The 26,339-nt window shown below is 43.3% G+C and overlaps 1 protein-coding gene across 3 annotated transcripts; it reads left to right on the top strand.

The window, feature by feature from the left end:
* The first annotated feature begins 10 nt into the window (after nt 1-10).
* LZIC (leucine zipper and CTNNBIP1 domain containing) lies at nt 11-13,056 on the top strand. 3 transcript variants are annotated; one of them, XM_047791687.1, is made up of 8 exons: nt 11-73; nt 691-848; nt 6,541-6,649; nt 7,780-7,915; nt 8,245-8,343; nt 10,410-10,505; nt 10,672-10,753; nt 11,724-13,056. In XM_047791687.1, exons 3-8 carry the CDS (start codon nt 6,549-6,551, stop codon nt 11,780-11,782), a joined length of 573 nt encoding a protein of 190 aa, XP_047647643.1. In that variant the 5' UTR covers nt 11-73; nt 691-848; nt 6,541-6,548; the 3' UTR covers nt 11,783-13,056. The 3 variants fall into 3 exon arrangements, with proteins under 3 accessions (XP_047647643.1, XP_047647644.1, XP_047647645.1); XM_047791688.1 differs by lacking the exon at nt 10,672-10,753; XM_047791689.1 differs by lacking the exon at nt 11-73 and having other exon boundaries at nt 692-790.
* Nucleotides 13,057-26,339: the final 13,283 nt, after the last annotated feature.

The raw sequence follows: 26,339 nt of genomic DNA, 5'->3' as shown, positions 1-26,339 counted from the left end.
CCAGGCGGCCGGAAGTGCGTGCGTTTGGCGGAAGTGCTTCACCTGCACGCGTCCGCGGGGCCCGGACCCTCAGGTAGGCGGGGCCCCTGGCTGTGAACTCTCGGACCAGGCGTGGTGGGCGGAGGCGGAGAGGAGACCCCGAGGGGGTGGTTCGGGTTCTGGTCTGGGAAGACCGAAGAGCTTTGGGGGCGCCGGGATCCCGGCGACGCCTGGGAGCAACCAGGCCTAGTCGACCCGGCCGCCGCCAGTCCCAAGTGCGGGAGCTTCAGGTTCCCTGGTGGGAGATGGAGTTTGGGGCGGTGGCCGGAGCTGCTCCCTGACCCCGTCTGGAAGGTCGAGGTTCAGAAGCTGCTCACTTCCAGCCAGGAAAACGTGTGCGCTCCACCTTTATCTTTTTCGTGCTTCTGGGTTTGACAGCTTCCCTCAAGGCAGTTTAGGGTGCGGCGTTTTCCTCAGTAACGCACTCGGTCTCACCAGGAAAAACCTCAAAGACTGCCCGCACAGTCAGAAAGAAAGCGGGTTTCACCCTCTCCTCCACACCTGCCCCCTGCTCCTACGATGTCTCCCTAGGAGCCGGAAAGAGAGGGTGCGTGCAATCGCAGGCCGCCCAAGTGGAAGTTTTCCGAACTGCTTTAGGCCACGTTTATATATAGTGAATAAAACTGCTTGTCAATGGTTCCCTTTTTCCAGCCAGCTCCACCCTCAGGTGGTTTGAACTTTGAGCTTCTTGCCCTGATGAACAGTTTCGCCTTCCTCAAGTTTATAACACTTGAAACTACAAGAACTGGCGGTTTTATGCAGTTTGAGACCAGTCAGCACTAAGCAGAGTTCGGAGTGCTAAGAGAAAGGTGAGCGTGAATGAGTACCTTCCACTCCAGAGTACAGTTTGGGGAGTAATTTGGCTGTTTGCATAAAAGGTGCACCACCTTTGTTGAATACTAGGTGGTGCCCGCGAGTTAATCTTTATAGGACGAATCTCAAATAATGTAGCACTAGGTTAAGATTCTTAAAAGGGTTTTGTGTATGTTTTTTTTTTTAAGGAGTTCCCTAGTGGCTCAGTGGGTTAAGGATCTGGCATTATCACTGCTGTGGCTCAGGTCACTGCTGTGGCAGCTGGTTCCATCCCTGGCCCCTGGAACTTCCTCCTGGTGTGGGTGCGACCAAAAAACCCCCAATACAAAACCAAAGTGTCTCTTTCTTCCCTGAAGTTCGTTTAGACAAGGTTAATCTTAAAATATGTTGTACCTTTATACATATCAAATACCTAGTCTGAACTAAATGCTGATTAGGCTAAGAAAGGAATGAGACTCATTTTCTGCTCTCATTTTACAGTCTGGAGAGGAAAACAGACAAACAATAAGCTATAATCAATCACATATAATTCAAGGCAGACATAGTGCTAAATAGAGAATAAGATGTAGGATGCAGGAGTTCCCATTGTGGCTCAGTGGTTAATGAATCCGACTAGGAACCATTAGGTTTCAGGTTCAATCCCTGGCTTTGCTTGGTGGGCTGGGGATCCAGCGTTGCTGTGGGCTGTGGTGTAGGTCGCAGATGCGGTTCAAATCCCACATTGCTGCTCCTGTGGTGTAGGCCAGCAGCTACAGCTCCCGTTAGACCCCTAGCCTGGGAACCTCTATATGCCACAGGTGTGACCCTGGAAAAAACAAAAAGACAAAAAAAAAAGAAAGATGTAGGATGCAGTGGAAGAAGCAAGCAATACTCATTATTCATTTACCAGTTATTTATTTAGTATACCTTCTATCTGTCCAGTATTGTGCTAGATGCTGACGTATAAAGAAAATGTAAAATCCCTACTCTAAAATAACTCACATAGTGATTTGGAGGGAACCAAGGAAGGCATTATGGAGGAGGTGAATCTTGACCTTGACCTTGAAGAATGAATGACTCCTAGTTCCCATTGTGTCCAAGCAGAAACAAATCTAACTAGTATCCATGAGAATGCGCTTTCAATCCCTGTCCTCATTCAGTGGGTTAAGGATCCAGCATTGCCGTGAGCTGTGGCGTAGGTCACAGACATGGCTAGGATCCCAAGTTGTGGCCTTGGCTGTGGCTGTGGTCGGCAGCAGTGGTGCCAATTTGACCCTAGTCTGGGAACTTCCATCTGCTATGGGTGAGGCCCTAAAAAGCCGAAAAAAAAAAAAAAAAAAGAAGGAATGGATGACTTGGCCTTGGTAGGTAGAAAAAAAATACAGGCAGGCAAAAGAGAAGGATGAAAGTGCATGGCACATTTTGACCAAAAAAAAAAAAATGGAGTTCCCATCATGGCGCAGTGGTTAACAAATCTGACTAGTAACCATGAGGTTGCAGGTTCGATCCCTGTCCTCACTCAGTGGGTTAAGGATCCAGGTTGCCGTGAGCTGTGGTATAGATTGCAGATGCGCCTTGGATCTGACATTGATGTGGCTGTGGTGTAGGCTAGCAGCTACAGCTCTGATTCAACCCCTAGCCTAGGAACCTCCATATACCAAGGGTGCAGCCCTAAAAAGCAAAAAATAAAAAAATGAAAATAAATAAAATAAAATTCAAATGTATATTTCCAGGAGAAATTTTAAATGAAGTGTAGCCATAGTAAATTATACTTCCGGCTAACTTTATTATACATGAACCTACTATACGTGAAATATAGCTGTAATAAGTATAATGTAGTTCATGTATATTTACATATTATTAATGATTGTAGATGATCTTAGCTAATTTTACTCTTTTTTAGGGTCACACCTGCGGCATATGGAGGTTCCCAGGCTAGGGGTCAGATCAGAGCTACAGCTTCTGGCCTACACCACAGCCACAGCCACAGCAATGCAGGTTCCGAGCCACATCTGCAACACATACCACAGCTCACGGCAATGCAATGCCAGATCCTTAACTCACTGAGCAAGGCTAGAGATGAAACCCGCAACCTTATGGTTCCTAGCTGGATTTGTTTTTGCTGCGCCGTGATGGGAACTCCCAATCTTAGCCAATTTTAAAAGGTACAGTAGTAAAAATACATTTTCACTGATTATTTCTTTTTTTTTTTTTCAGGGCCACACCCACAGCATATGGAAGTTCCCAAGCTAGGGGCCGAATCAGAGCTGCAGCTGCTGGCCTACGCCACAGCCATAGCCACATAGGATCTGAGCTGCATCTTCCACCTACACCACAGCTCACAACAGTGCTGGATTCTTAACCCAGTGAGCGAGGCCAGGGATTGAACCCACATCCTCATGGATCCTAGTCAAATTTGTTTCTGCTGCACCACAATGGAAACTCCTGATTATTTCTATTTTTAATATACTATGAGGAATCCTCTTCATTAAATTTCTATGTCAAATCAGTTGGCAACAACTGTGTACAGGAAAATTTTAAGTTAATAACCATAGGATTGAGCTTTTGATGAATGGTTGTACCTAATATTAAATGTGTTTCCTAAAAGGAATATAAGTTTAACTTTTATGAGTGGAAAGAATTAAATAATATCAATGTTAAGGTGAGTGCATACAATAACAATTCACCAAAATCAATAGCTTTCCACTGTACCAGCAGTAATCAGAAATTGTAAAAACAAAAACCCTATTTCCAATATTAACAAAACACACGAAGTATCTAAGGATAGCCAGCATTCAAGGCCTTTGTGAATAAAACAACCCTCCTCTTTTTTTTTTCTTTTTTCATTTTTGGCCACCCTGCAGCATATGGAGCTCCCAGGCCAGGGATCAGATCTGAGCCATAGTCAGGACCTAAGCCACAGCTGTGGCAATGCCAGATCCTTCACCAACTGTGCTGGCTGGTGATCGAACCCACGTCCCAGCGCTCCCAAGACACTGTCGATTCTATTGCACCACAGTGGGAGCTCCAGCAACACTTTTTTAAATTTAAGATCATAAAAGAAAGCCTAGATAAATGGAGAGATATGTTGCTTGATTGGAAAATTCAAATTTCATGGATACAGATTTTCCTCCATATTAATTTTAATGTAGTCCAAAATTTCAATTGATTTTTTGGGGAACTTGACAAACTTGATTTTTTTTTTTTTTTTTTTGGCTATGCCTGCACCATGTGAGAGTTTCCAGGCCAGGGACTGAACCCAAACCACAGCAGCAATTCGAGCTTCTGCAATGACAACGCTGAATCCTTCACCCACTGTATCACAAGAGAGCTCTGACAAACTAATTGTTAAATTCATCCAGAAGAGAAAATGTACAAGAATGGTCAAGAATCATTGGGGGAGTTCCTCTTGTGACTCAGCAATAACGAACCCAACCAGTATCCATGAGCATGTGGGTTTGAACTTCCATATGCCATAGGTGCAGCCCTCAAAAAGCCAAAAAAAAAAAAAAAAATCTGACTATAACAGCTTGGGTCACTGTGGAGGCTTGGGTTCAATCCCCAGTCAGTGCAGTAGGTTAAAGGATCCAATGCTGCTGTAGCTGCAATGTAAAATGCAGCTGTGGCTTGTATTCAGTCCCTGGGAATTTCCATATGCCTCAGGTGCAGCCATTAAAAAAATATATACACACACACACACACAAAATGCTAATAGTAATTTACTGCAACAAAATATACCGTAAATTTAAAATCAGGTGATGAGAGATAACATTTGCCACGTAATTACAAAGACTTTATATCCATGTTAAATGAATCAATAAGAAAGATAATCCAGAAAACTGGACCCGTTTCTAAAGAAGAAATCCATATCATAAGTTGTTCTTTGGGAGTTCCTGTTGTGGCACAGCAGAAACGAAGCCAACTTGGAACCATGACGTTGTGGGTTCGATCCCCAGCCTTGCTCAGTAGGTTAAGGATCTGGCATTGCCATGAGCTGTGGTGTAGGTTGCAGATGCAGCTTGGATCTGACATTGCTCAGACTGTGGTGTAGGCCGGCAGCTACAGCTGATTCAACCCCTAGCCTGGGAACCTCCATATGCGGAGGATGTAGCCCTAAAAAGCAAAAAAAAAAAAAAAAAAAAAAGTTGTTCATGGGAGTTCCCATTGTAGTTCAGTGGTAATGAATGTGATGAAGGATCCATGAGGATGAAGGTTCGATCCCTGGCCTCACTCAGTAGGTTAAGCATCCGGCGTTCCCCTGAGCTTCAGTGTATGTTTCCATGATGTAGCTCGGATCTAGTGTGGCTGTGGCTGTGATTTAGGCCCAGAGCTGCAGTTCCAGTTTGACCCCAGCCTGGAAACTTCCAAATGCATGGTTGCGGCCCTAAAAAAGCCAAAAAAAAAAAAAAAAAGGTTGTTCATTTGTTCATGCCCACAAGTCAGTAGGTAAATGGACATAAAGGCCAACAAGAGGAGTTCCCATTGTGGTGCAGCAGAAATGAATCCAACCAGTATCCATGAGGATGTGGGTTTGATCCCTGGCATTGCTCAGTGGGTTGGGGATCTAGCATTGTGCTGTAGGTCACAGCTGTAGCTCCAGTTTGACCCCTAGCCTGGAAACTTCCATATGCCTCAAGTATGGCCCTAAAAAGCAAAAAGGAAGGGTCAACAAGGTAATACTAAGTATTCTGAGTCCTGGAGTATGTGTACTTATTAATGAAAAAGCAGGAGTTCCCGTCGTGGCTCAGCAGTAACAAATCGGACTAGCATCCATGAGGATGCAAGTTCAATCCCTGGCCCAGCTCAGTGGGTTAAGGATCTGGCGTTGCACTGAGCTGTGGTATAGGTTGCAGACACGGATCAGATCTGGTATTGCTGTGTCTCTGGCTTAGGCCGGCAACTACTGCTCTGATTTGACCCCTAGCCTGGGAACTTCCACATACTTTGGGTACAGCCCAGAAAAGAAAAAAAAAAAAGGAAAAAAAATGCATCTTAAGTCACTCCCAACCCATTTCCTTTTAAACCTGCATTTTGATCTCTTGATGTCTTGGTTTTTTTTGTTGTTGTTGCCTGTGCCTGAGACATATGGAAGTTCCTGAGCCAGGGTAGAAACCCATGCCTCAGCTACAGCTTGCACCACAGCTGCAGCAATGCTGGATCCTTAACCTGCTGTATCATAAGGGAGCTCCATCTGTCAAATATGTTTAAGGTAGACCAATAGTGAAGACTTCTAATTAATTTATCAAGTTTAAGAAACCTGACAGGCATTCTTTTAGGGTGTTTTCACTAGATGAGAACTTTCATATCTAAATTGAGATTTTATTTGTGCAATTATCTTCCCCACACCTATAGCTCAGAAAGAGTATAGCCTACTTTAACTTGCACTGCTATATTGGGTCATTTTAAATAACCAATAGGGAGTTCCCATCGTGGCACAGTGGAAAAAAATCTGATTATCATCCATGAGGATGCAAGTTCAATCCCTGGCCTCACTCAGTGGTTAAGGATCTGAAGTTGCCATGAGCTGTGATGTAGGTTGCAGACATGGCTTGGATCTGGCATTGCTGTGGTTGTGGTATGGGCCAGCAGCTACAGCACAGATTCGACCCCTAGCTTGGGAACCTCCATATGCAGTGTGTGCGGCCCTAAAAAGCAAAAAACGAATAAATAACCAATATATACTATATGTGGGTTTATTGTTCTATATAGAGCTTAAAATGGCTTCCAGAGGAAAGACAGAGACAAGCAAATTAAAGCAGAATTTAGAAGAGCAGTTGGATAGACTAATGCAGCAGTTACAAGACCTGGAGGAATGCAGGTAATGGTATAATTGTATGCTGCTGTGCTGTAAAATGGCTTTTTTCTACATCTAGGTTATAAGCTCCATGTGTGCAGGTCCGTGTGTGATTTTGGCTCCTCTGTAGTGTTCACTATGCTTTGTCTACTGGAGAACTAAATTCAGTGCAGGCTTTGGAGGTATAAAGGCTAGAATATGAAAGCCTTCAGATTAATTACAAAGTAAGGTTGGACTTGGGCAAAATGCTTAACCACCTTAAGTTTCCATTTCCTCAAATGTGAAGTGGAAATAATAACACCTACCTGGTCTTCAGTGTTAGAAGTGGCCCTGCCTGGCCTCAAGCTGAGAAGGTACTACTTCTGCTATGCATTTTCAGCCTTAACTGCTCAGAGGACTGAGGCTGCTTTTGCCTTTTTAATAACCTTGAAAGATTGTTGTAAATATTACAGACAAAGGGACCAACACAATGCTTGGCCAAAGGAGGCACTGGATAAATGTTAGCTGTTTTTATAGTAAATGTTTAATAAATGGCTTGTTTGGTGAATAAAAATAGCGTCTTACTCAGATGGCAAGTACTGAATTGCTGTGGTATTTCATGGTGTATAACGCTTTACCTACCATTAATGATAATGATGATAATAACAATAGCTATTTTTTAAGTACCTATTACACGCCACGTACATTCCCTATTTCATTTAATGCTCGTGGCAACCCTATAAGGTGGGTACTATCATTATATGCAGCTTATAGATTAAAAAATTGAGACTTGGCTATTTTAAATATCTTGCCCAAGGTTATACCATTGTTTCAGAACTGCTTAAAAGGAAGTTATTATGTGGTTTATTAAATACCTTATTTTGGTTAAAAAAAATTTAATTGTTAAAGTAACCACATTTCAGGAAAACACTCAAACTGATAGCAAAACACATCCATCATTAGTATTTTGATATTTCCTTAAAATAGGGTTGTGATGATCGTTTTACAACTATAAATTAACAAAATTCAAAAAAGAGTATTTTGATATTTCCTTTCAGTCTTTTTTCCCCAGCATATGTGTGTGTGTGTATCTAGTATTAGTGTACACATACTAAGATTGCCTTTTTGTCACTTGGAACTCTTTATTTTTCTATATTATGTTCATTGTACTTCAGAGAAGAACTTGATACAGATGAATACGAAGAAACCAAAAAGGAAACTTTGGAGCAACTAAGTGAATTTAATGATTCACTGAAGAAAATTATGTCTGGAAATATGACTTTGGTAGATGAACTAAGTGGAATGCAGCTGGTAAGAATAATGCACTTAAATCAGTGACACAGGCCCCCCCCCCCCCGCCACCCTGTAAGTGTATTTAGGACAGAAAGTGTACCCTTTTGGGGGTTTAACTTCTAGAGGAATGTCTGCTTACGGATAAAACATCATCTGCTTTCATATCTTCATCTAGTTATGTATTTGGCTCTAGTGACAAGCATAGAAATAGCACATGGAAACTGAAGTTGTAACGGTGTTTGATGAACAAAGAAGATGTATTAACAATTCAAGACCCATCAGTCATATATTCTAATATCTGACTTGTTGGAATATTTCTGTTAGTTTTCACCTTTTTCGATTTCTAGGCTATCCAGGCAGCTATCAGCCAGGCCTTTAAAACTCCAGAGGTCATCAGATTGTTTGCAAAGAAACAACCAGGTCAGCTTCGGACAAGGTTAGCAGAGGTAAAGTTCTTTAAATTGATCCAATCACTGTGTGTATTTATTTTCTCAGCCCGAGAATTTTCTCATTATGTTATTCTGAAGTTTAAAAATTGATCAGTTGAAAATGTGCAAGAGTTCTCATTGTGGCTCAGCAGTAAAGAACCTGACTAATATATAGGAGGATGCAGGTTCAGTCCCTGGCCTCGCTCAGTGGGTTAAGGATCCAGTGTTGCTGCAAGCTGCAGTGTAGGTCATAGATGCAGTTCAGATCTGGCTGTGGTGTAGGCCAGCAGCTGCAGCTCTAATTCGGCCCCTAGCCTGGGAACCTACATATGCCATGGGTGTGACCCTAAAAAGACAAAAAAAAGAAAGAAAAAATCCGAAGAATGAACCTTAATGTAAAGCATGGGCTTTGGGTGATGATGATGTGTCAGTGCAGGTTCATCCGCTGGAATAAATGATATTTATAACGGGGAGACTATGCACAAGTTGGGGCAGAGGGCATATGGGAAATCTCCATCCCTTTCACTCGATTTACCTTGAACCTAAAACTGCTTCAAAAATAGTCTATTAAAAAAAAATTGGTCAGCTGATTTTAGAGCCACAACCCACAGTTTTCTGACAGAATTAGTTCTTTGAACAGTTATTGGTGGTAATAAATGTAGTGGTTTAAACAGCATATAGCTGGACCCATGCTAGTCCCACTTCCGCTAGGATGCTGCATTTAAGGTTTTACTCTTTTCTAATGGAGCCCTGAATTGAAATCCCATCTAGTTGTCACTAGCAGCAATGCTTTATATGCATGTGTGGACTTTCCCATCAAAGAATTTCAAACATCTTCATAAACCTGGTATTTCAGAAAGTCTGTGTATAGACATGAATATAATTAAGACATTAGTAAGTTGTCGGCAGCCACTCATAATTTAGTAGCATAGTGGTTAAGAGCATGGACTTGGGTCAAACTGGCTGGATTTGTACCACTGCTGTATTATGGATATGTATGTGACACTGGGAGAGTTATTTTCTTCAGCCTCTTTGTGCCTGTTTACATATCTATAAAAAGGCAGTAGTGATAGTCCCTGCTTCTTATGGTAGTTATGAGGTTTTAACAGAGTAATATGTGTAAAGCTCATGGAATAGTATTAAGGCATAGGACACACCATCAGTGTTTCTGGTGGTAGAGGTGACATTTAATCAGAGTTCCAGAATATCTGCTACCACTTATTCAAGCCTGTAGACCACACTTCAGTTTAATGAAATAGAGTTCTTAGAGGCTAGTTCCTATTTAAAGGACGGTCTTGACCTACTAATTTCTCGGTAGAATTTATAACTAAGACAGTGGTTTGATCAGCATCAAGATTATTAGAACTTTGTAGTAGCATTTCCCTCATGTTTGCCCTGAATTGTTCCTTTTTTTTTTTTTTTTGTCTTTTTAGAGCCACACCAGTGGTATACGGAGGATCCCAGCAGCTGAGGGGTGGAATCAGAGCTGTAGCTGCTGGCCTACGCCGCAGCCATAGCAATGCCAGGTCTGAGCCACATCTTCGACCTACACTGCAGCTCTCAGCAACCCTGGATCTTTAACCCACTGAGTGAGGCCAGGGATCGAACCTGTGTCCTCATGGATGCTAGTCAGATACCTTTCCACTGAGCCAGGAACGGAACTCCAAATTGTTCTTTTTTTATTTCTTCTTTTTTTTCTTCTTCTTTCTTTTTAGGGCCACACCCGCAGCATATGGAGGTTCCCAGGCTAGGGGTCTAATTGGAGCCGTAGCCACCAGCCTACACCAGAGCCACAGCAACACGGGATCCGAGCCGCGTCTGCAACCTGCACCACAGTTCACGGCAACGCCAGATCGTCAACCCACTGAGCAAGGACAGGGACCGAACCCGCAACCTCATGGTTCCTAGTCGGATTCGTTAACCACTGCGCCACGACGGGAACTCCCCATAATTCTTTATAATAATCAGCTAGAGAACCTTCTTTTTTTTTTTTTTTTTTCAAAGTAGTAGACCTGAAAAGCTGAATTTTATGCAAAGAATGTTTTTCATTTAAATTCCATATGCTTTGCATTCATCTATTATAGATGGATAGAGATCTCATGGTTGGGAAGCTGGAAAGAGACCTGTATACTCAACAGAAAGTGGAGATACTAACAGCTCTCAGGAAACTCGGAGAGAAGGTACCTGTATTTCATTTAATGTATTAGGTACAAAGAAAAAGTGTCAAGTATTTGGTATAAAACTTCTTGATCTGTGCTCTAGCTTGTGGTCTCAAGACATTCTTAACAGTGGTTGATAGAACCGTTTGTTAACCTTTGACCGCCGGGCTTTGTTCTGTTTGTCTAGCTGACTGCAGATGATGAGGCCTTCTTGGCAGCAAACGCAGGTGCTGTACTCAGCCAGTTTGAGAAGGTCTCTACAGACCTTGGTGAGTACCTCATAGTTCTGAAGGCCAGACCTGAATTACTGCTCCAGAGTGATAGGTGGCACAGGTGACAGGAAAGGATGGCCTTTTCCTTAAGTTTAGAAGTGAAGTCAAGAATTGTTTTCTTTATAAACCTCTTTTAATAGGTTTATTTCCCAATGCTTTTTAATTAAAAATAATCAAATTGTGAAGTCCCTGTTGTGGCCCCGTGGAAACAAATCCAGCTAGGAACCGTGAAGTAGTGGGTTCGATCCCTGGTCTTGAACAGTGGGTTAAGGATCAGGTGTTGCCCTGAGCTGCAGTGTGGGTCACAGACTCGGCTCGGATATGGCTTTGCTGTGGCTTTGGCATAGGTTAGCAGCTACAGCTCCAATTAGACCTCTAGCCTGGGAATCTCCATATTCCTCGAGTGCAGCCATAAAAAGACAAAAAAAAAAAAAGGAGTGTTCGTCATGGCGCAGCAAAAACAGATCCAGCTAGGAACAATGAGGTGGTGGATTTGGTCCCTGGCCTCTCTCAGTGGGTTAAGGATCCGGTGTTGCCATGAGCTCTGGTGTAGGTCGCAGACACAGCTCAGATCGGGCATTTCCGTGGTTATGGTGTAGGCCAGTGGCTGCTGCTCCGATTGGACCCCTAGCCTGGGACCCTCCATGTGCGGCAGGTATGGCCCCAAAAAGAAAAAAGACAAAAGAAAAAAAAAGATGAAAAAAAAAGTACACTAAAACTTTACCTGTTCTCTTTCACACCTAGTGGAGTAAGTGTTTGTAATCAGTAAATCACCCTGTGTGGCTGAATTGTTCGTGCAGGGAAGGAAATTGGGATGGCAGGGGCAAGGTTAGGGAAAGTGCACTGATAATGGAAGCTCATTTTATTTTCTGTTTTAACATCTATGTGATAGATTGTCCTCTCTTTACCCGGAACTGTAAATGCATTTGGAATGACATTTTTGTTTATTATGTGTCTCTCTCCTTAGGCTCTGGAGACAAAGTTCTTGCTTTGGCAAGTTTTGAGGTTGAAAAAACAAAAAAATGACATGGTGTGAAAGCTGGGGACGTTGATCTCGTTCTCGTTGTAAATGGCATTTTTCTTCTGGGGATTTTGAGTCATTGCAAAGAAGTCAAGAGATTCATGAAATGTATTAATCACCTAAACAAAGGTGTCAGAAAAAATACTTGTAGCTTCTGTTCCTGCCCTTCATCATCATGCTTTGTGCAGAGTTACCTGCCTCAGTGATCCTCGACCTGTTGAGATGGACTCATCGGACTGTGTTCGTTATGGTTTGTCTGTTCAAGAGAGAGAAGACGGGACACTTGCCCTGCCTGCTTTTTGTTGGGGTTCCTTGTTTGAAGCGCTGGTGGTAAATGAGAAGATGTGACCCGGCCATGCTTTTCTGCTGGTGATTTATCCCCACTCCTTGGAGTGAGTAAGGTGGCAACATCTGCAGACCTCGTAGGTGTTTGTAGCATCTTAGAGTTCTAAGTGATCTTAGAAATCGTTGTCATTTTACAAACGAGGAAAGTGAGGCTCAGAAAGAGCCAGGGACTTGTTTTGAGTCACATTAGAGACAGAGCCAGGAATAAGACCCGGCTGTCCTGACTCTCAGTTTAGTGTCCGCCGAGTTTTAGGTCTTTATCTTGTACTGCTTTAAAAAATAATTAACACATATTTGTGCAAGTCCGTGTTTCCGAAATGTCCACGTCCCAACAGAAAGTTGTCACCGAGGGACCATTCCCCAGCCTCCGTATGAATGGTGCCCATTGTATCTCGAGTTTTGAGCTTGGAACAATGGGAGCCCTGTTGAGAGTCCCCTGAAGTAACTCAGCCTCCAGCGTTGTTTCACCAGGGGAGCAATTGGAAATGGCAGCCGAGGCCCCCATGTGTGTGACCTCTTTGCTAAAAACCAGAGGGTGATGACTGTTAACTACTATTTTCTCTTCAGTTTTCTGAAAAACCCAGAGAAAGTTGTAAAGAAAAGCTAGTTTCTCTCCTGAGTGTTTACGGCTCTTTGCATGTTCAAATATATAGATTTCCCCGTGTGCGTGTATGTTGGCTTACTTCCTAGACTTTGGCCACTTTGTATTCGTTCATATTTTTCTCAGTATTCCTTTTCTTTGCGTTTTATACAAATTAAAAACATTTTTAAAGCTTCTTATATACTGTAAAATCTACTAGGTGCTCTGCAAACTGGACAGATTAGGGGACCTCAGCTACATCAATGCCTTATTTGGAACTTGTAACAGGTAATTTTTTTATACATTGGTTTGTGATGGTCGAAAGCTCATTAAATTGTGACAAACTAAGAAAAAGCAAATTGCCTGTTATTCAGCTAGGGCTTTGTGGTCAAATCATCATTATTGCATTATTCTGTGTGTTTTTAAAAATCAAAGTGAAATTCACATGATACAAAATTCACCTTTCTCTTTTTTCTTTCTTTTTTTTTTTTTTGGCTGTGCCCACGGCATGGGGAAGTTCCCTACCAGGGATTAAACCCCTACCACAGCTGCAGCCCAAGCCACCGCAGTGACACCACATCCTTAACTTAATGCACCACAAGGGAACTCGTAAAATTCACCATTTTTTTTTATTTTTTTATTTTTTGCTTTTTAGGGCCGCACCCATGGCATGTGGAGGTTCCCAGGCTAGGGGTCTAATCAGAGCTGTAGCCGCCGGCCTACACCACAGCCACAGCAACGCCAGATCCAAAGCCAAATCTGCAACCTACACCATGGTTCACGGCAACACCGGATCCTTCACCCACTGAGCAAGGCCAGGGATCAAACCTGCAACCTCATGGTTCCCAGTCGGATTCGTTTCCGCTGCCCCACGACGGGAACTCCCACATTCACCCTTTTAAAGTGTGCCCTTCAGTACCTTCACCTTGCCGTGCAGTGATCACCATTATCTAGTTCCAAGACATTTTCATCACAGCCAAAGGACACCCCGTATTTATTAAGCAGCCATTCCTTCTCCTCCCAGCCCTCCAGCAACCACGAATCTACTTTCTTTCTGTATTGACTTAGCTATCCTGGACATTTGCTATAAATGGAATCATATAGTTTATGACCTTTTGTGTCTGTCTCATTTCATTTAGCATAATATTTCTGAGGTAAATCCACACTGTAGCATGTATAGTACTTCATTCGTTTTAATGGCTGAAAACATTGCCTTTCGTGGGTACCACATTGTGTTTATCCATTTATCTCTTTTTTTTTTTTTTGTCTTTTTGCTATTTCTTTGGGCCGCTCCCGCGGCACATGGAGGTTCCCAGGCTAGGGGTCCAATCGGAGCTGTAGCCATTGGCCTACACCAGAGCCACAGCAACTCGGGATCCGAGCCGCATCTGCAACCTACACCACAGCTCACAGCAACGCCGGATCATTAACCCACTGAGCAAGGGCAGGGAGCGAACCCGCAACCTCATGGTTCCTAGTCGGATTCGTTAACCACTGCGCCATGACGGGAACTCCCCATTTATCTCTTGATGAGCATTTAGGCTTTTCTCACTTTTTGGCTATTGTGAATAGTGCTGCTATTATGAACATTTGTGCATAAGTATTTGTTTAAATACCTGTTTTCATTTCCTGGAGTGTATACCTATACCTAGAAATGGAATTGCTGGGGTTTTTTTAAAATCCATTCCAAGATTCCCTTTTCCTTTCCAGTAGTATCAGGACAGGAAAAATTAGGAATATTTTGTGTATTTGAAAAGAGCCTAGATAAATCTGTAGTCAATTTTGGTTTCCCTTAAATTTTCTAAAGCTAACCTCAGTGAAATATTTTATGATTAATCACATTAATGTATTCATTTTGTGAGTAACGACTAGTACTCAATTTAAAATTAATCCTCCTAGAGTTCCCATCTTGGCTCAGCTCAGCGGATTACAAACTCAACTAGTATCCATGAGGATGCGGGTTTGATCCCTGGCCTCGCTCAGTGGGCTAAGGATCCGGCATTGCCATGAGCTGCGGTGTAGGTCAAAGATGCTGCTTGGATCCTGCATTGCTGTAGCTGTGGTATAGGCCGGCAGCTACAGCTCTGATTTGACCCCTAGCCTGGGAACCTCCATATGCCACGGGTGTGACCCTAAAAAGCAAAAAATAAATAAAAACAAAATTGTGGGTTAAGCATCCAGCATTGCTGTGAGCTGTGGTGTAAGCCAGCAGCTGCAGCTCCAATTCGACCCCTAGCCTGGGAACTTCCATGTGCTGCAGGTGTGGCCCTGAAAAGCAAAAAAGTAATTAATTAATCTTCCTTGTAAAGCAACTGTACTTCAATAAAACTTTAAAAAATGAAAAAAATTCACGTTCCATTCAAAGCGGCCAAGTTTGCAGGGCCTCGAAGGACACTGTCAATCATGTGACCTCTGGCAGGTTGTTTGAGCTTTTGAGCCTCATTTTCCTCTTCTGTTCAATGGGCATAATAAGAGCTACCTATTAGGACAACTGTGCATCTCCCTTTCTTCCTTAATGTAGGAAGAGGTTTTGCATCAGAGCTCATCCACCATTTTTCAACAGTTCTTTCAAAGGCCACACGATGTCTTTCCCCCCCTCCACAAATTTGGTATTTAATTCAGAAAGATAATGTGAAAGTGAATAACTGAAAACATCTATACAAATAAATTGTTAAGTGACTTTATGTTTCCGTTCATATTTTGCTATATTTAACCTTCTGGTTCTTTAGACCTCTTGGGAGGTCTCAGACTGCAGGAACAAATGCTAAGGCAGCTAACTTTTTGACATCCTTGGGTCAAGCTAATATTTTAATGAAAAGAATTTCTTGCCTTTTTCAAAGCGCTGGGGTTGCAGCTGAAGAAAATCCCAATGCTCAAGTGTCCCACCTGGCTGCTTAATGAAGTCTAACAATTTAAGGCAACTTCTATGTTTCAGTATTTTGCTTTTTTCCTGTGAGTGGTTAGGTATTCTAGGTGGGTGGTAGAGGAAGAAATCAAGCACCGGCTGTTCCCTGGAATGAGTTAGAGTTGGAACAGATGGATTGTTAACTTTGGTTCTTAGGCTTTTTCTGAAGATACTCAGCCAAGGAATGGTCATCTTAGGCAAAATAAAAGACTGTGCAAATCCGCCGTTGGAATAGTATCTTATTACAGTGAATGATGGATAGTTTGAAATTATTACAGGAAAAATAAACCCTGTTTTGCCCAAAGTTTTTCAACCACTTTCCTGTCCATTTTTTTTTCTTATTCATACTAAGACCAAAGAACCCTCTTTTTTGCCTCTCAAAATGGTTTCCAGCATTAATATGTAAATTAAAACTGTCAGCCTTCCCACAGACCCCCAAGCTGTAATTGCTTCCAGTCTCTGTGGCCCTGGAATTACAAAGATTTAGCAACTGAGGAAACTAGTATTTAATATTTTCATTAAGTTGTGAAAAGCAGGTTAGAAATATGGCTGTACTAGATACTCCCCTAGAATATGGCCTTCTCACATCCTCAGTCTCTTTTTAAAAGCCCTCCCATCCTCACACTCAGAGCATATGCTGTAACACAAGGGGTCAGCAGTGTTTTTGAGAGTTCACAATGGCTAAGCCCATGCTTTTCCAAGCGGAGGACCAGGAAAGTTGAGAGGTTTGAGTCTGTCAGCTGGTAGTATACTTGGTGGGTTTCCTTTAAGATCCCATTGCTTACAGCCTCGGACAATGAACTACAATTAAAAATAAGTAGAAAAATATTTTCTTTAATGGAGATCAAGAGAGCCACCAATTTTCTGAGTTAGAAAACAGGATTATGCTAGTAAGAGTTCTTTCTAAGATGATGCATCAGTCTCAGGTCGTCTGCCCCCACCTTCTGGCATCTGTGACTGTGAACTTCTGAGGCCTTCCCACAAAAATCTTTGATTTTGTGTTTCAGTCATAGTTTCAATACGTGGCTCAAGAGTTTAAGTTATTTTAATTATGTCTGTTCATTCTAAAATATCCTAGTTGGTCATGAACTATCTTTTTCTTACTGCTAAATTGTCATATATACACGTGGGGCTTTTCTTTCCTACAGGAGGAGTACACTGATTTGGGGGTGGTGGGAGGGGTGAGGAGGCCTTGTGTGAAACCTTGGTTCCTTTAGGCCCGGCCTTATTCTCCTAATACTCATAAACTAGGCCAAGTTGAAAAGTGAGATAGTGATCCTTTTTTTTTTTTTTTGGTCTTTTTCCCTTTTCTAGGGCCGCTCCCGTGGCATATGAAGGTTCCCAGGCTAGGGGTCGAATCGGAGCTGTAGCCATCAGCCTACGCCAGAGCCACAGCAATGCAGGATCTGAGCCGCATCTGCGACCCACACCACAGCTCACGGCAATGCCAGATCCTTAACCCACTGAGCAAGGCCAGGGATCAAACCTGCAACCTCATGGTTCCTAGTCGGGTTTGTTAACCACTGAGCCATGACGGGAACTCCCAAGGTAGTGATCCTTGATGATAATCAAAGAGAGGTAATTTAGGTAAATACAAATATTTGGCCTGGATTAAATTATAACTGATTGCCTTAATCCTATGGTCGAACATGATCTTAGACAATGTGGTACTTTTTATTACTTCATCTTTAAACATTTTTTTTTTCTGTGTTAGCATCTCAAATTTTACATCAAGGAGTTTCCATCATGGCTCAGTGGTAATGAACCCAACTAGGAACCATGAGGATGCAGGTTCAATCTCTGGCCTCGCTCAGCGGGTTAAGGCTCTGGCATTGCTGTGAGCTGTGGTGTAGGTCACAGATGTGGCTCGGATCCCACGTTGTTGTGGCTGTGCCATAGGCTGGTGGCTGCAGCTCCAATTCAACCCCTAGCCTGAGAACTTCCATATGCCACATGTGCGGCCCTACACCAAAAACAAAAAAATTACATCAAGTATATTTGAGGTCTTGGTAAATTGTATGTTAGATTTGGTTTATAAAGCCCTGGGCTTATACTCATTTATTTGCATACTTTACTCAAGAAAGGAGCATTTGAAATTTTGGAGCAAACAGGCAAAATCTCAGTCGCTTAGCCTCAGTCTTGTGGCATGTTTTTCATCCTGAATTCCAGAAGTATGAGTGGTTTGTTCCTCTGCAGGAAAATGCCACGACCAAGACTCCATATAAAGGAGCACCTGTACCCATACTCAGTCTCCCTTCCATTCTCAGAAAAGAAAATGGGGGTTCTGCCTTTAACTCGTGAGCTGGGAGGAGAAATGAGGGCAGTGAGGTTGTGCTCACTCATGTGTGTGCCTCTCACTGGAGAGCCTGACTGCTCCCACCGGGCCTCATGACCTCCCACAGTGATGTTCTTGCCAGAGTGGGAGGCTGATTGTGCCCAGTTAGTTTTGTTTCAATCCAGGCACTGGACAGATTGTGAGGCCTGGGCGCTTTTGGTTTGAAAAAGTTTGGCAAGTTTGTATCTACGACCTCTTCTGATTATGATGTCTTATTCTTTCATCAGACACTTTTATTGAGTGCTGATACATACCAGACACATGATTTGGCTCTTTTTGTTAGCTTTTCTAAAATGGATATTGGATAGTCTTTTTTTGGGGGAGGGGACTGCACCCATGCATGTGGAAGTTCCCAGGCTAGGGGTCGAATCGGAGCCACAGCAATACAGGATCCGAGCCACGTCTGCGACCTACACCACAGTTCATGGCAATGCCAGATCCTCAACCCACTGAGCAAGGCCAGGGATTGAACCTGCATCCTCATGCATACCAGTCAGATTGTTTCCACAGCGCCGCAATGGGAACTTCTGGATAGAGACCTTTTAAAAAAAAAAATGAGACTTTTAAGTGTTTATATGATTAATACATGTTTAGATATCTGGCTGCATCACCAAGAAGTTTATTTTACAGTGATAAAATTGTGTTTTAGGGAGTTCCCATTGTGGCCCAGAGGAAGCGAATGCGACTAGGAACCATGAGGTTTCAGGTTCAATTCCTGGCTTCAATCAGTGGGTTAAGGATCTGGCATTGTGGTGAGCTGTGGTGTAGTGTGGGCTGCAGATGTGGCTTGGATCCTGTGTCACTGTGGCTCTGGTGTAGGCCAATAGCTGTAGCTCTGATTTGACCCCTAGCCTGGGAACCTCTATATGCTGTGGGTACAGCCCTAAAAAGACCAAAAAAAAAAAAAAAAAAAAAACCAGTCTTGGGGAGTTCCCATCATGATGTAGCAGAAACGAATCCGACTAGGAACCATGAGGTCATGGGTTTGATCCCTGGCCTCTCTCAGTGGGTTAAGGATCTGGTATTGCCGTGAGCTGTGGTGTAGGCCGCAGATGTGGCTGGGATCCCAAGTTGCTGTGGCTGTGGTGTAGGCCAGCAGCTGCAGCTCTGATTAGACCCTTAGCCTGGGAACCTCCATATGCTGCGGATGCAGCCCTACAAAGAATAAATAAATAAATAAATAAATAAATAAATAAAATCAGTCTTGGCAGTTCCCATCATGGCTCAGTGGAAACCGATCTGACTAGTAACCATAAGGACGCAGGTTTGATCCCTGCCTCACTCAGTGGGTTGAGGATCCAGTGTTGCTGTGAGCTGTAGCATTGGTCGCAGATGCAGCTTGGATCTGGTGTTGCTATGGCTGTGGTGTAGGCTGGCAGCTGCAGCTCCAATTCAACCCCTAGCCTGGGAACCACTATGTGCCACCAGGTGTGGCCCTAAAAAAAAAATAAAAATCAGTTTTAGGAGTTCCCGTCATGGCTCAGCAGTAATGAACCCAACTAGTATCCATGAAGACGTGGGTTCGATCCCTGGCCTCGGTCAGTGGGTTAAGGACCTGGCATTGCCGTGAGCTGAGGTATAGGTTGCAGATGCGGCTCGGATCCCAAGTTGCTGTAGCTGTGGCATAGGCTGGCAGCTGCAGCTCTGTTTCGACCCCTAGCCTGGGAACTTCCATATGCCACAGGTGCAGCCCTAAAAAGACAAAAAAGAAAAAAAAAAATCAGAATTGTAAAATGCGTACCTCCCTAAAATACACTCGACCCTTGAACAGCACAGGAGTTAGAGGTGGCCGTCCTCTGCATGGTTGAAACTCCATGTATAATTTGACAGTCTGCCCTTGGTGTCCAATGTTCCACACCCGTGGCTCCAACCTACCACAATAGGTATTCAGTGAAAGAAATCTGGGTATATGTTGACTCATGTTCAAAGATCATCTGTCTTCACGTTATTAAGTTGCTTTGGAAAATATTAAATGGAGGGGAAGTTGGAATAGTCCCATAGGGGAGGAGAAATTTCCTCCCCCTACCTTTTTTTTTTTGTCATTTTGCCATTTCTTGGGCCACTTCTGTGGCATATGGAGGCTAGGGGTCTAATCAGAGCTGTAGCTGCCAGCCTACACCACAGCCACAGCAACGTGGGATCCAAGCCATGTCTGCGACCTACGCCACAGATCACAGCAACGCCGGATCCTTAACCCCCTGAGCAAGGCCAGGGATTGAACCCGCAACCTCATGGTTCCTAGTTGGATTCATTAACCACTGAGTCACGACGGGAACTCCACTTCCCCTACCTTTTATATTCTTGATTAAGACTCCTACTACAAAAGGCAGATTAACAAGATAAAAGCATACATATTTATTTACTGTAAGTTTTATGTGACATGGGAGCCTTCATAAGGAAATGAGGTCTCAGAGAAACCATTAAACCTGAGTGCTTTTCTGCTAGGTTTAATGAAAAGTGGAAACTCAGGGGAAAATGCGATAGAGCAAAGGTGAGAGCTCAATGTAATAAACTGAGGGAAACTAAGCCAGATGTGTTTGTTCTGACTCCTTTGTCTCTTGTCTTCAGGGGTAACGATGCTCCTTTCCTCCAGGAGTTGGCGAGGGCACCTCTCACATAAGGGTTTTGTGACCTGCTTGCCACACATGTCATTAAAGTCCTTGCCACACATGTCATTTCTCAAATTCCTTCAGCTTAGAATATCCAGAGTGCCAAGTGCCATATTGTGGGGGTGGTGGGTCCCCTGGACTCTGTCACTCCATTTCAAGTCCTAATTCTACCATTCTTTCTTTTTTGGGAGGCCATGCCTGAAGCACAAGGAAGGAAGTTCCAGGGCCCAGGAATCACACCTGAGCCACAGCAGTGACAACGCCAAGTCCTTAATGCAGTGCACCACCTGGGAAGTCCTCTAACACTTTTTTTTTTTTCTTTTTACAGCTGCACCTGTGGCATATGGAAGTTCGTAGGCTTGGAGTCAAATCAGAGCTGTACCAGCCAGCCCATGCCACAGCCACAGCAATGCAGGATCCAAGCTATACCTGCAACCCACATTGCAGCTTGCAGCAATGCCGGATCCTTAACCCACTGAACCAGGCCAGGGATCAAACCCACATCCTCATAGATGCTGTGTCAGGATCTTAACCCACTGAGACACAACTCCCATTTTTTTTTTTTTTTTTTTGTCTTTTATGGCCACACCCGAGGCACATGGAGTTTCCCAGGCTAGAGGTCAAATCGGAACTGTAGCCGCCGGCCTACGCCACAGTCACAGCAACAGGGGATCAGAACTGTGTCTAAGACCTACACCACAGCTCATAGCAATGCCGGTTCCTTAACCCACTGAGCAAGGCCAAGGATCGAACCCCCAACCTCATGGTTCCTAGTTGGATTCGTTTCCGCTGCGCCACTAGGGAAACTCTCCCCATTCTTTTTTTTTTTTTTTTTGCTATTTCTTGGGCCGCTCCTGCGGCATATGGAGGTTCCCAGGCTAGGGGTCTAATCAGAGCTGTAGCTGCCGGCCTACGCCAGAGACACAGCAACGCAGGATCCGAGCCGTGTCTGCAACCTACACCACAGCTCACGGCAACGCCGGATCCTTAACCCACTGAGCAAGGGCAGGGACCGAACCCGCAACCTCATGGTTCCTAGTCGGATTCGTTAACCACTGCGCCACGACGGGAACTCCTCCCCATTCTTTTTATACTTAGTTTTTATCCCAATTTATCGTCACCTTCTAAATATTCATGTAGATACTTTGTGAACAATGGTTATTAAATGTTTAAATTAATTTAAATCTATAGTATAAGGAACTGTATACAAATAATATCACTTTCATTAAAATAAAATATTTAAAACCTTAAAATATACATTTAAAGAATACTAAATAAGATGGAGGCATTGTGTCTGGTTTGATTAAAGGAATCTTATGTTCATATCTAGATATTTGAAGAAATGGGAAACTAAGATCATAAAATTACCTAGGAGTAGGAGTTCCTATTGTGGCTCAGTGGGTTAACAACCCAACTAGTATCCATGAGGATGTGGGTTTGATCCCTGGCCTTGACCAGTGGGTTAAGGGATCCAGCATTGCCGTGAGCTGTGGTGTAGTTCACAGATGCAGCTTGGATCTGGCGTGGCTGTGGCTGTGGTGTAAGCCAGCAGCCACAGTTCCAATTTGACCCCTGGCCGGGGAAATTTCATATGCTACAGGTGCAGCACCCCACCCCCTGACAGAAAACCAAAAAAAAAAAAAAAAAAAATTAGGTGTATCTAATCTAAGGAAAAGCCTACAATTCTGTTATTCCTGTCTTTTCCTGAGTTTGAGATAAATTTTTTTTTTGTTAAATTTCCTTTAAGGACAATTTGTGCTAAATAGATCTTATATATGACCCAAGACATCCTGGTGAAAGAATGTTATTGGGTTTTTTGGAATTCATGTGTTAATATTTTAGTGGGTCTCAGCAGGGTGCCACTGACACCAGAAATGGAAGACAAATTAAAACTAGTCCCTTTATCTTTTCCAGACACTGCAGCCCCTTTAGCATGTTCTTTCTGTATGTCTTCTTCAAAAGGAAATTAAATGTAAATTGTCTGTTCAAAGTTGTTTTAAAAAGTCCCAAGTGTCACTTGTATGCTTGCTTGAGGACTGCCTGCCTCCTTTTTTCTGTGAGCACATCTTCTGCTCTTTCCCAAGATAGGTTTTCTACTTATTAGAAAAATAAGTGTCCCTTTCTATTCTGTCTGTACTTAGCCACCAGTTAGTAAGATGAGCAGAAATGCTCCATGCTGAGCACTGTGCTAGGGGCATGGAAGAAGCTGACACTCTTTCATGATGCAGCCTATACCAACACATTTTTATCTCCCAGGAGAGATTCTCCATGGGTTTGGTCTGCCCCCTGGAGCCTGTAGCTATTTCAGTCTAACTACTCATTAAAGTCAATCTAAGATATTGCTAAAGCCTTTAGATTGTTTAAGTGAATTGCCTCCACTTGAATTCAACTAAAAATAGTTCACTTTCACTCCCCGGGGCTGCTTCCAAGTTACATAAACTCTCCCCTCAACCTCACACCCCACCCCAAATATTGATGTCCACAGCAAGACTAGCTTCTTATTAAAGACCCAAAACTATCGCTGTGAATGCATGCCAAGCTGCAAGAATGGAAGAAAAGAATGAATCCCAGTTAAAGCTGAGCCCAGGAATGTGAGATAAATCAGGACTTTGGCGGGAGGGACAGATTTATTTTCCCCTTGAATAATAAATAATTTTTAAGAAAGAAAAAAAAATGTTAAAAAAAATCCCACCTATCCCCAAATAATAAGTGATATCTAAAAACTGATGAGCATACATAGTACTGTGGCAGACTCGTTCATCATAAATTGAGTACCTACTATACCCGTTGCCTTTCCGTTTGAAACCCATTGTAAAATTAGTAGCCTTGGCACAACTGGCAAAAGAATCAGAATTCCTGAGCAAGTTAGAGCCAGCTCTGACAGGAAGAAGCTCATCTCATCATAGCAGTGAGCGCCAAAAGGGATCAATTTGTTTCTGAAACCTCGTTAGGTCATTTATTGTTACAGCATGGTCTTCCAACCACCTGCAAATCATATCTACGCTGCATCCATAGACTCACTGAAAAAATGGGGGTCAAAGACCCTAAACCATTCTGTAAATGATCAAATATTCTAAAGGCTTTGGGAAAATTAAAGCAATTGTTTGCAGGCTAAGGCAAGGCGGATCAGGATGAGGAAAGCCATAGCCTCTAACTTTGGTTTGTGTTCCATCGGCATGGAAAATCCCTTGATCACAGCTGCTTTGCTATACTGGAGTATTATTACTCATCAAGTATTTACTCATACATTCCTCCCCTGAGATAGAATGTACTTCCCTATCCCACTGTTCTGGGCCTAGCCAAAAAAAAAAAAAAAAAAGAAAATTGTTTTTAGACTGAATTTGGCAGTTGGGGTGTGTGTGGATATGGCTTCTGGAGAGATCTTCAGTGTGCTTCCGTACTTAGGCTTAGTGCTTCTGCTTGTCTGCCATCCATCATAAGAGGCACATGCCCTGTGTGGCCTCAGGTCCAAGGAGAAGGAGGAGACATAGGAAGAGACTTAATCCCAATCTGTAGCTAAACCCTGTTGATCCCAGCCTAACCCAGCAGAGTCACAGCCAACCCCCGGCCTGAACCCACACCAGGCAGTGTGCAGACCTCTGAACAACAACAAAAAACAAATGCTTATTAAACCTCTGAGTTTGTTGTTGTTATCGTTTTTTATGGACTCACATGGAAGTTTCCAGGCTAGGGGTCCAATCGGAGCTACAGCGGCCGACCTTCACCAGAGCCACAGCAACTCCAGATCCGAGCCATGTCTGCGACTCACACCACAGCTCACGGCAATGCCAGGTCCTTAACCCACTGAGCAAGGGCAGGGATCGAACCCGAGTCCTCATGGATCCTAGCTGGGTTCGTTACTGCTGAGCCATGATGGGAACGCCGAGCCACTGAGTTTTGAGGTGGTTTTTTTATGTGGCACTTACTAATATGCCCTTCTTATTCCATTTCAGTCCATTTTCCTTGCAAAAGCCATAGCCATCTATTTAAATACAAGTCCAGCCATGTCACATCTTTATTTAAACCTCTTAAAAGTTCTCATCACTTTTGGAAAAATACTGAATGTTGACTGTGAACCATCGAGTCCTGTGTGATGGGGCCTGGCCTCCTTCGCCATCACTCTGCACTCTGGCCGCACAGCCTTCTCTCTCCCGGTTCCTTGATCTCACCAGGCTCTCTTTCTTCCCACTATGTGCTAACCTCTTCTCCCATCTCTTTGACTAGTTAACTCCTCCTTATACCTCAAGCGTAAGGCTAAATATTACTTTCCCCAAGGAAACTCTCCGTAACTCTAATGCAAGGTTGGGTTCCCGTTATATGGTCTCAGAGCCCATTGTATTTCAGCTTTTAGTACTTATGTATAATTGCAATAAATTATTCCGTTGGGTAAGTCATTGGTGTATGTCTCACCCATCATGAGGGCAAGGACCAAGTGTCTGATTTGCTGCTTTAACCCCTGCCCAGACCAGCACGGTGACATGCACCTGGCAAGCACTCAATACATAGTCCTTGAACAAATGATTGACTGAAGTCACTATGCTTGAATAAAAGTCAGGACACTAGGGAGTTCTAGTTGTGGCTCCGTGGGTTTAGAACCTGATAGATGCAGTGTCCATGAGGATACGGGTTCAATCCCTGGCCTCGCTCAGTAGGTTAAGGATCTAGCATTGCTGCAAGCTGGGGTGTCAGTCGCGGATGTGGCTCAGATCTGGTGTGGATGTGGCTGTGGCTGTGGCTGTGGTGTAGGCTGGCAGCTACAGCTCCAACTCGACCCCTACCCTGGGAACCTCCATATGCCATGGGTGCAGCCCTAAAAAGGGAAAAAAAAAAAAAGCTCAGGAGAATACATAATATCTCACATGTGACAATGATGAATTTCTGAATCAGCTCAAATGAAAGGTCCTTCAAGAACTTAGTGTAAGGTAGTGTGAATATTGGAACAAGGTCAGAAAATGACACCTGCAAAGAAAACGTAATCTTTATTAGTCACAGAGCCAGGTTAGTTATAGTAATAATAGGAGTTAGATCTCTAAATGTTACTGAATTAGAAATGAAAAGTGTAAGAGGACATGTCCTTAGCTGCCAGGGAATTGACAATTTGGAAAGCTTGCGCTGTGGAACTACTGAGTTTCAAACAAGTAGAGATTGTCCAAGAATTTAAAAATAAGATCAAATGGTGCCTTTTTGAGCTCTTTTTAAAATAGTGTCACAGCTTATGTAATAGGAAGGAACCATTCTAGGTACCATGATATATACAAAGAAAAAAAACCTACCAGAAATGACACCATGTTTGAAATTTGCAGTGAAAAATCTCATGAAGTTTTCAGTACAAAGAACAAAGAAAAGAAAATCAAGGTGGACGGAGCTTCAGCTTTAGATTTTCAGTGTCTTTAGTGTGTACAAGCAGGAAAGATGCATCTGGGGGTTCCCTGGTGGCTCAGCAGGTTAAGGTTCCAGGGTTGTTACGGCTGTGGCTTTGGTTGCTGCTGTAGCGTGGTTTTGATCCCGGACTCCAGAACTTCTGCATGCTGAGGGCATGGCCAAAAAAAAAAAAAAAAAAAAAAGATGCGTCTGGAGGAGAACCTTGAGACGTAGAGCCTCCAGATTCCCAGGAACCTATGAAGACCTGACTGAGCCCCCTGCTGTCACTCCTGACCCCCACATATCATCACAGAGGGCAGTCTGGGGAAGCCATTTAGTTTTCATATTTCAGCAATTTATACAGGTATAATCCAAGTTGTTTTTTTTTTTTTTTTGGCTTTTTAGGGCCATACCTACAGCATATGGA

This window comes from Phacochoerus africanus, chromosome 8, assembly GCF_016906955.1.
Source record: "Phacochoerus africanus isolate WHEZ1 chromosome 8, ROS_Pafr_v1, whole genome shotgun sequence".
In the NCBI taxonomy this organism is placed as follows: Eukaryota; Metazoa; Chordata; class Mammalia; order Artiodactyla; family Suidae; genus Phacochoerus; species Phacochoerus africanus.
The sequence above is the reverse complement of the archived record's forward strand: the minus strand, read 5'-3'. Positions and strand labels throughout refer to the sequence as shown.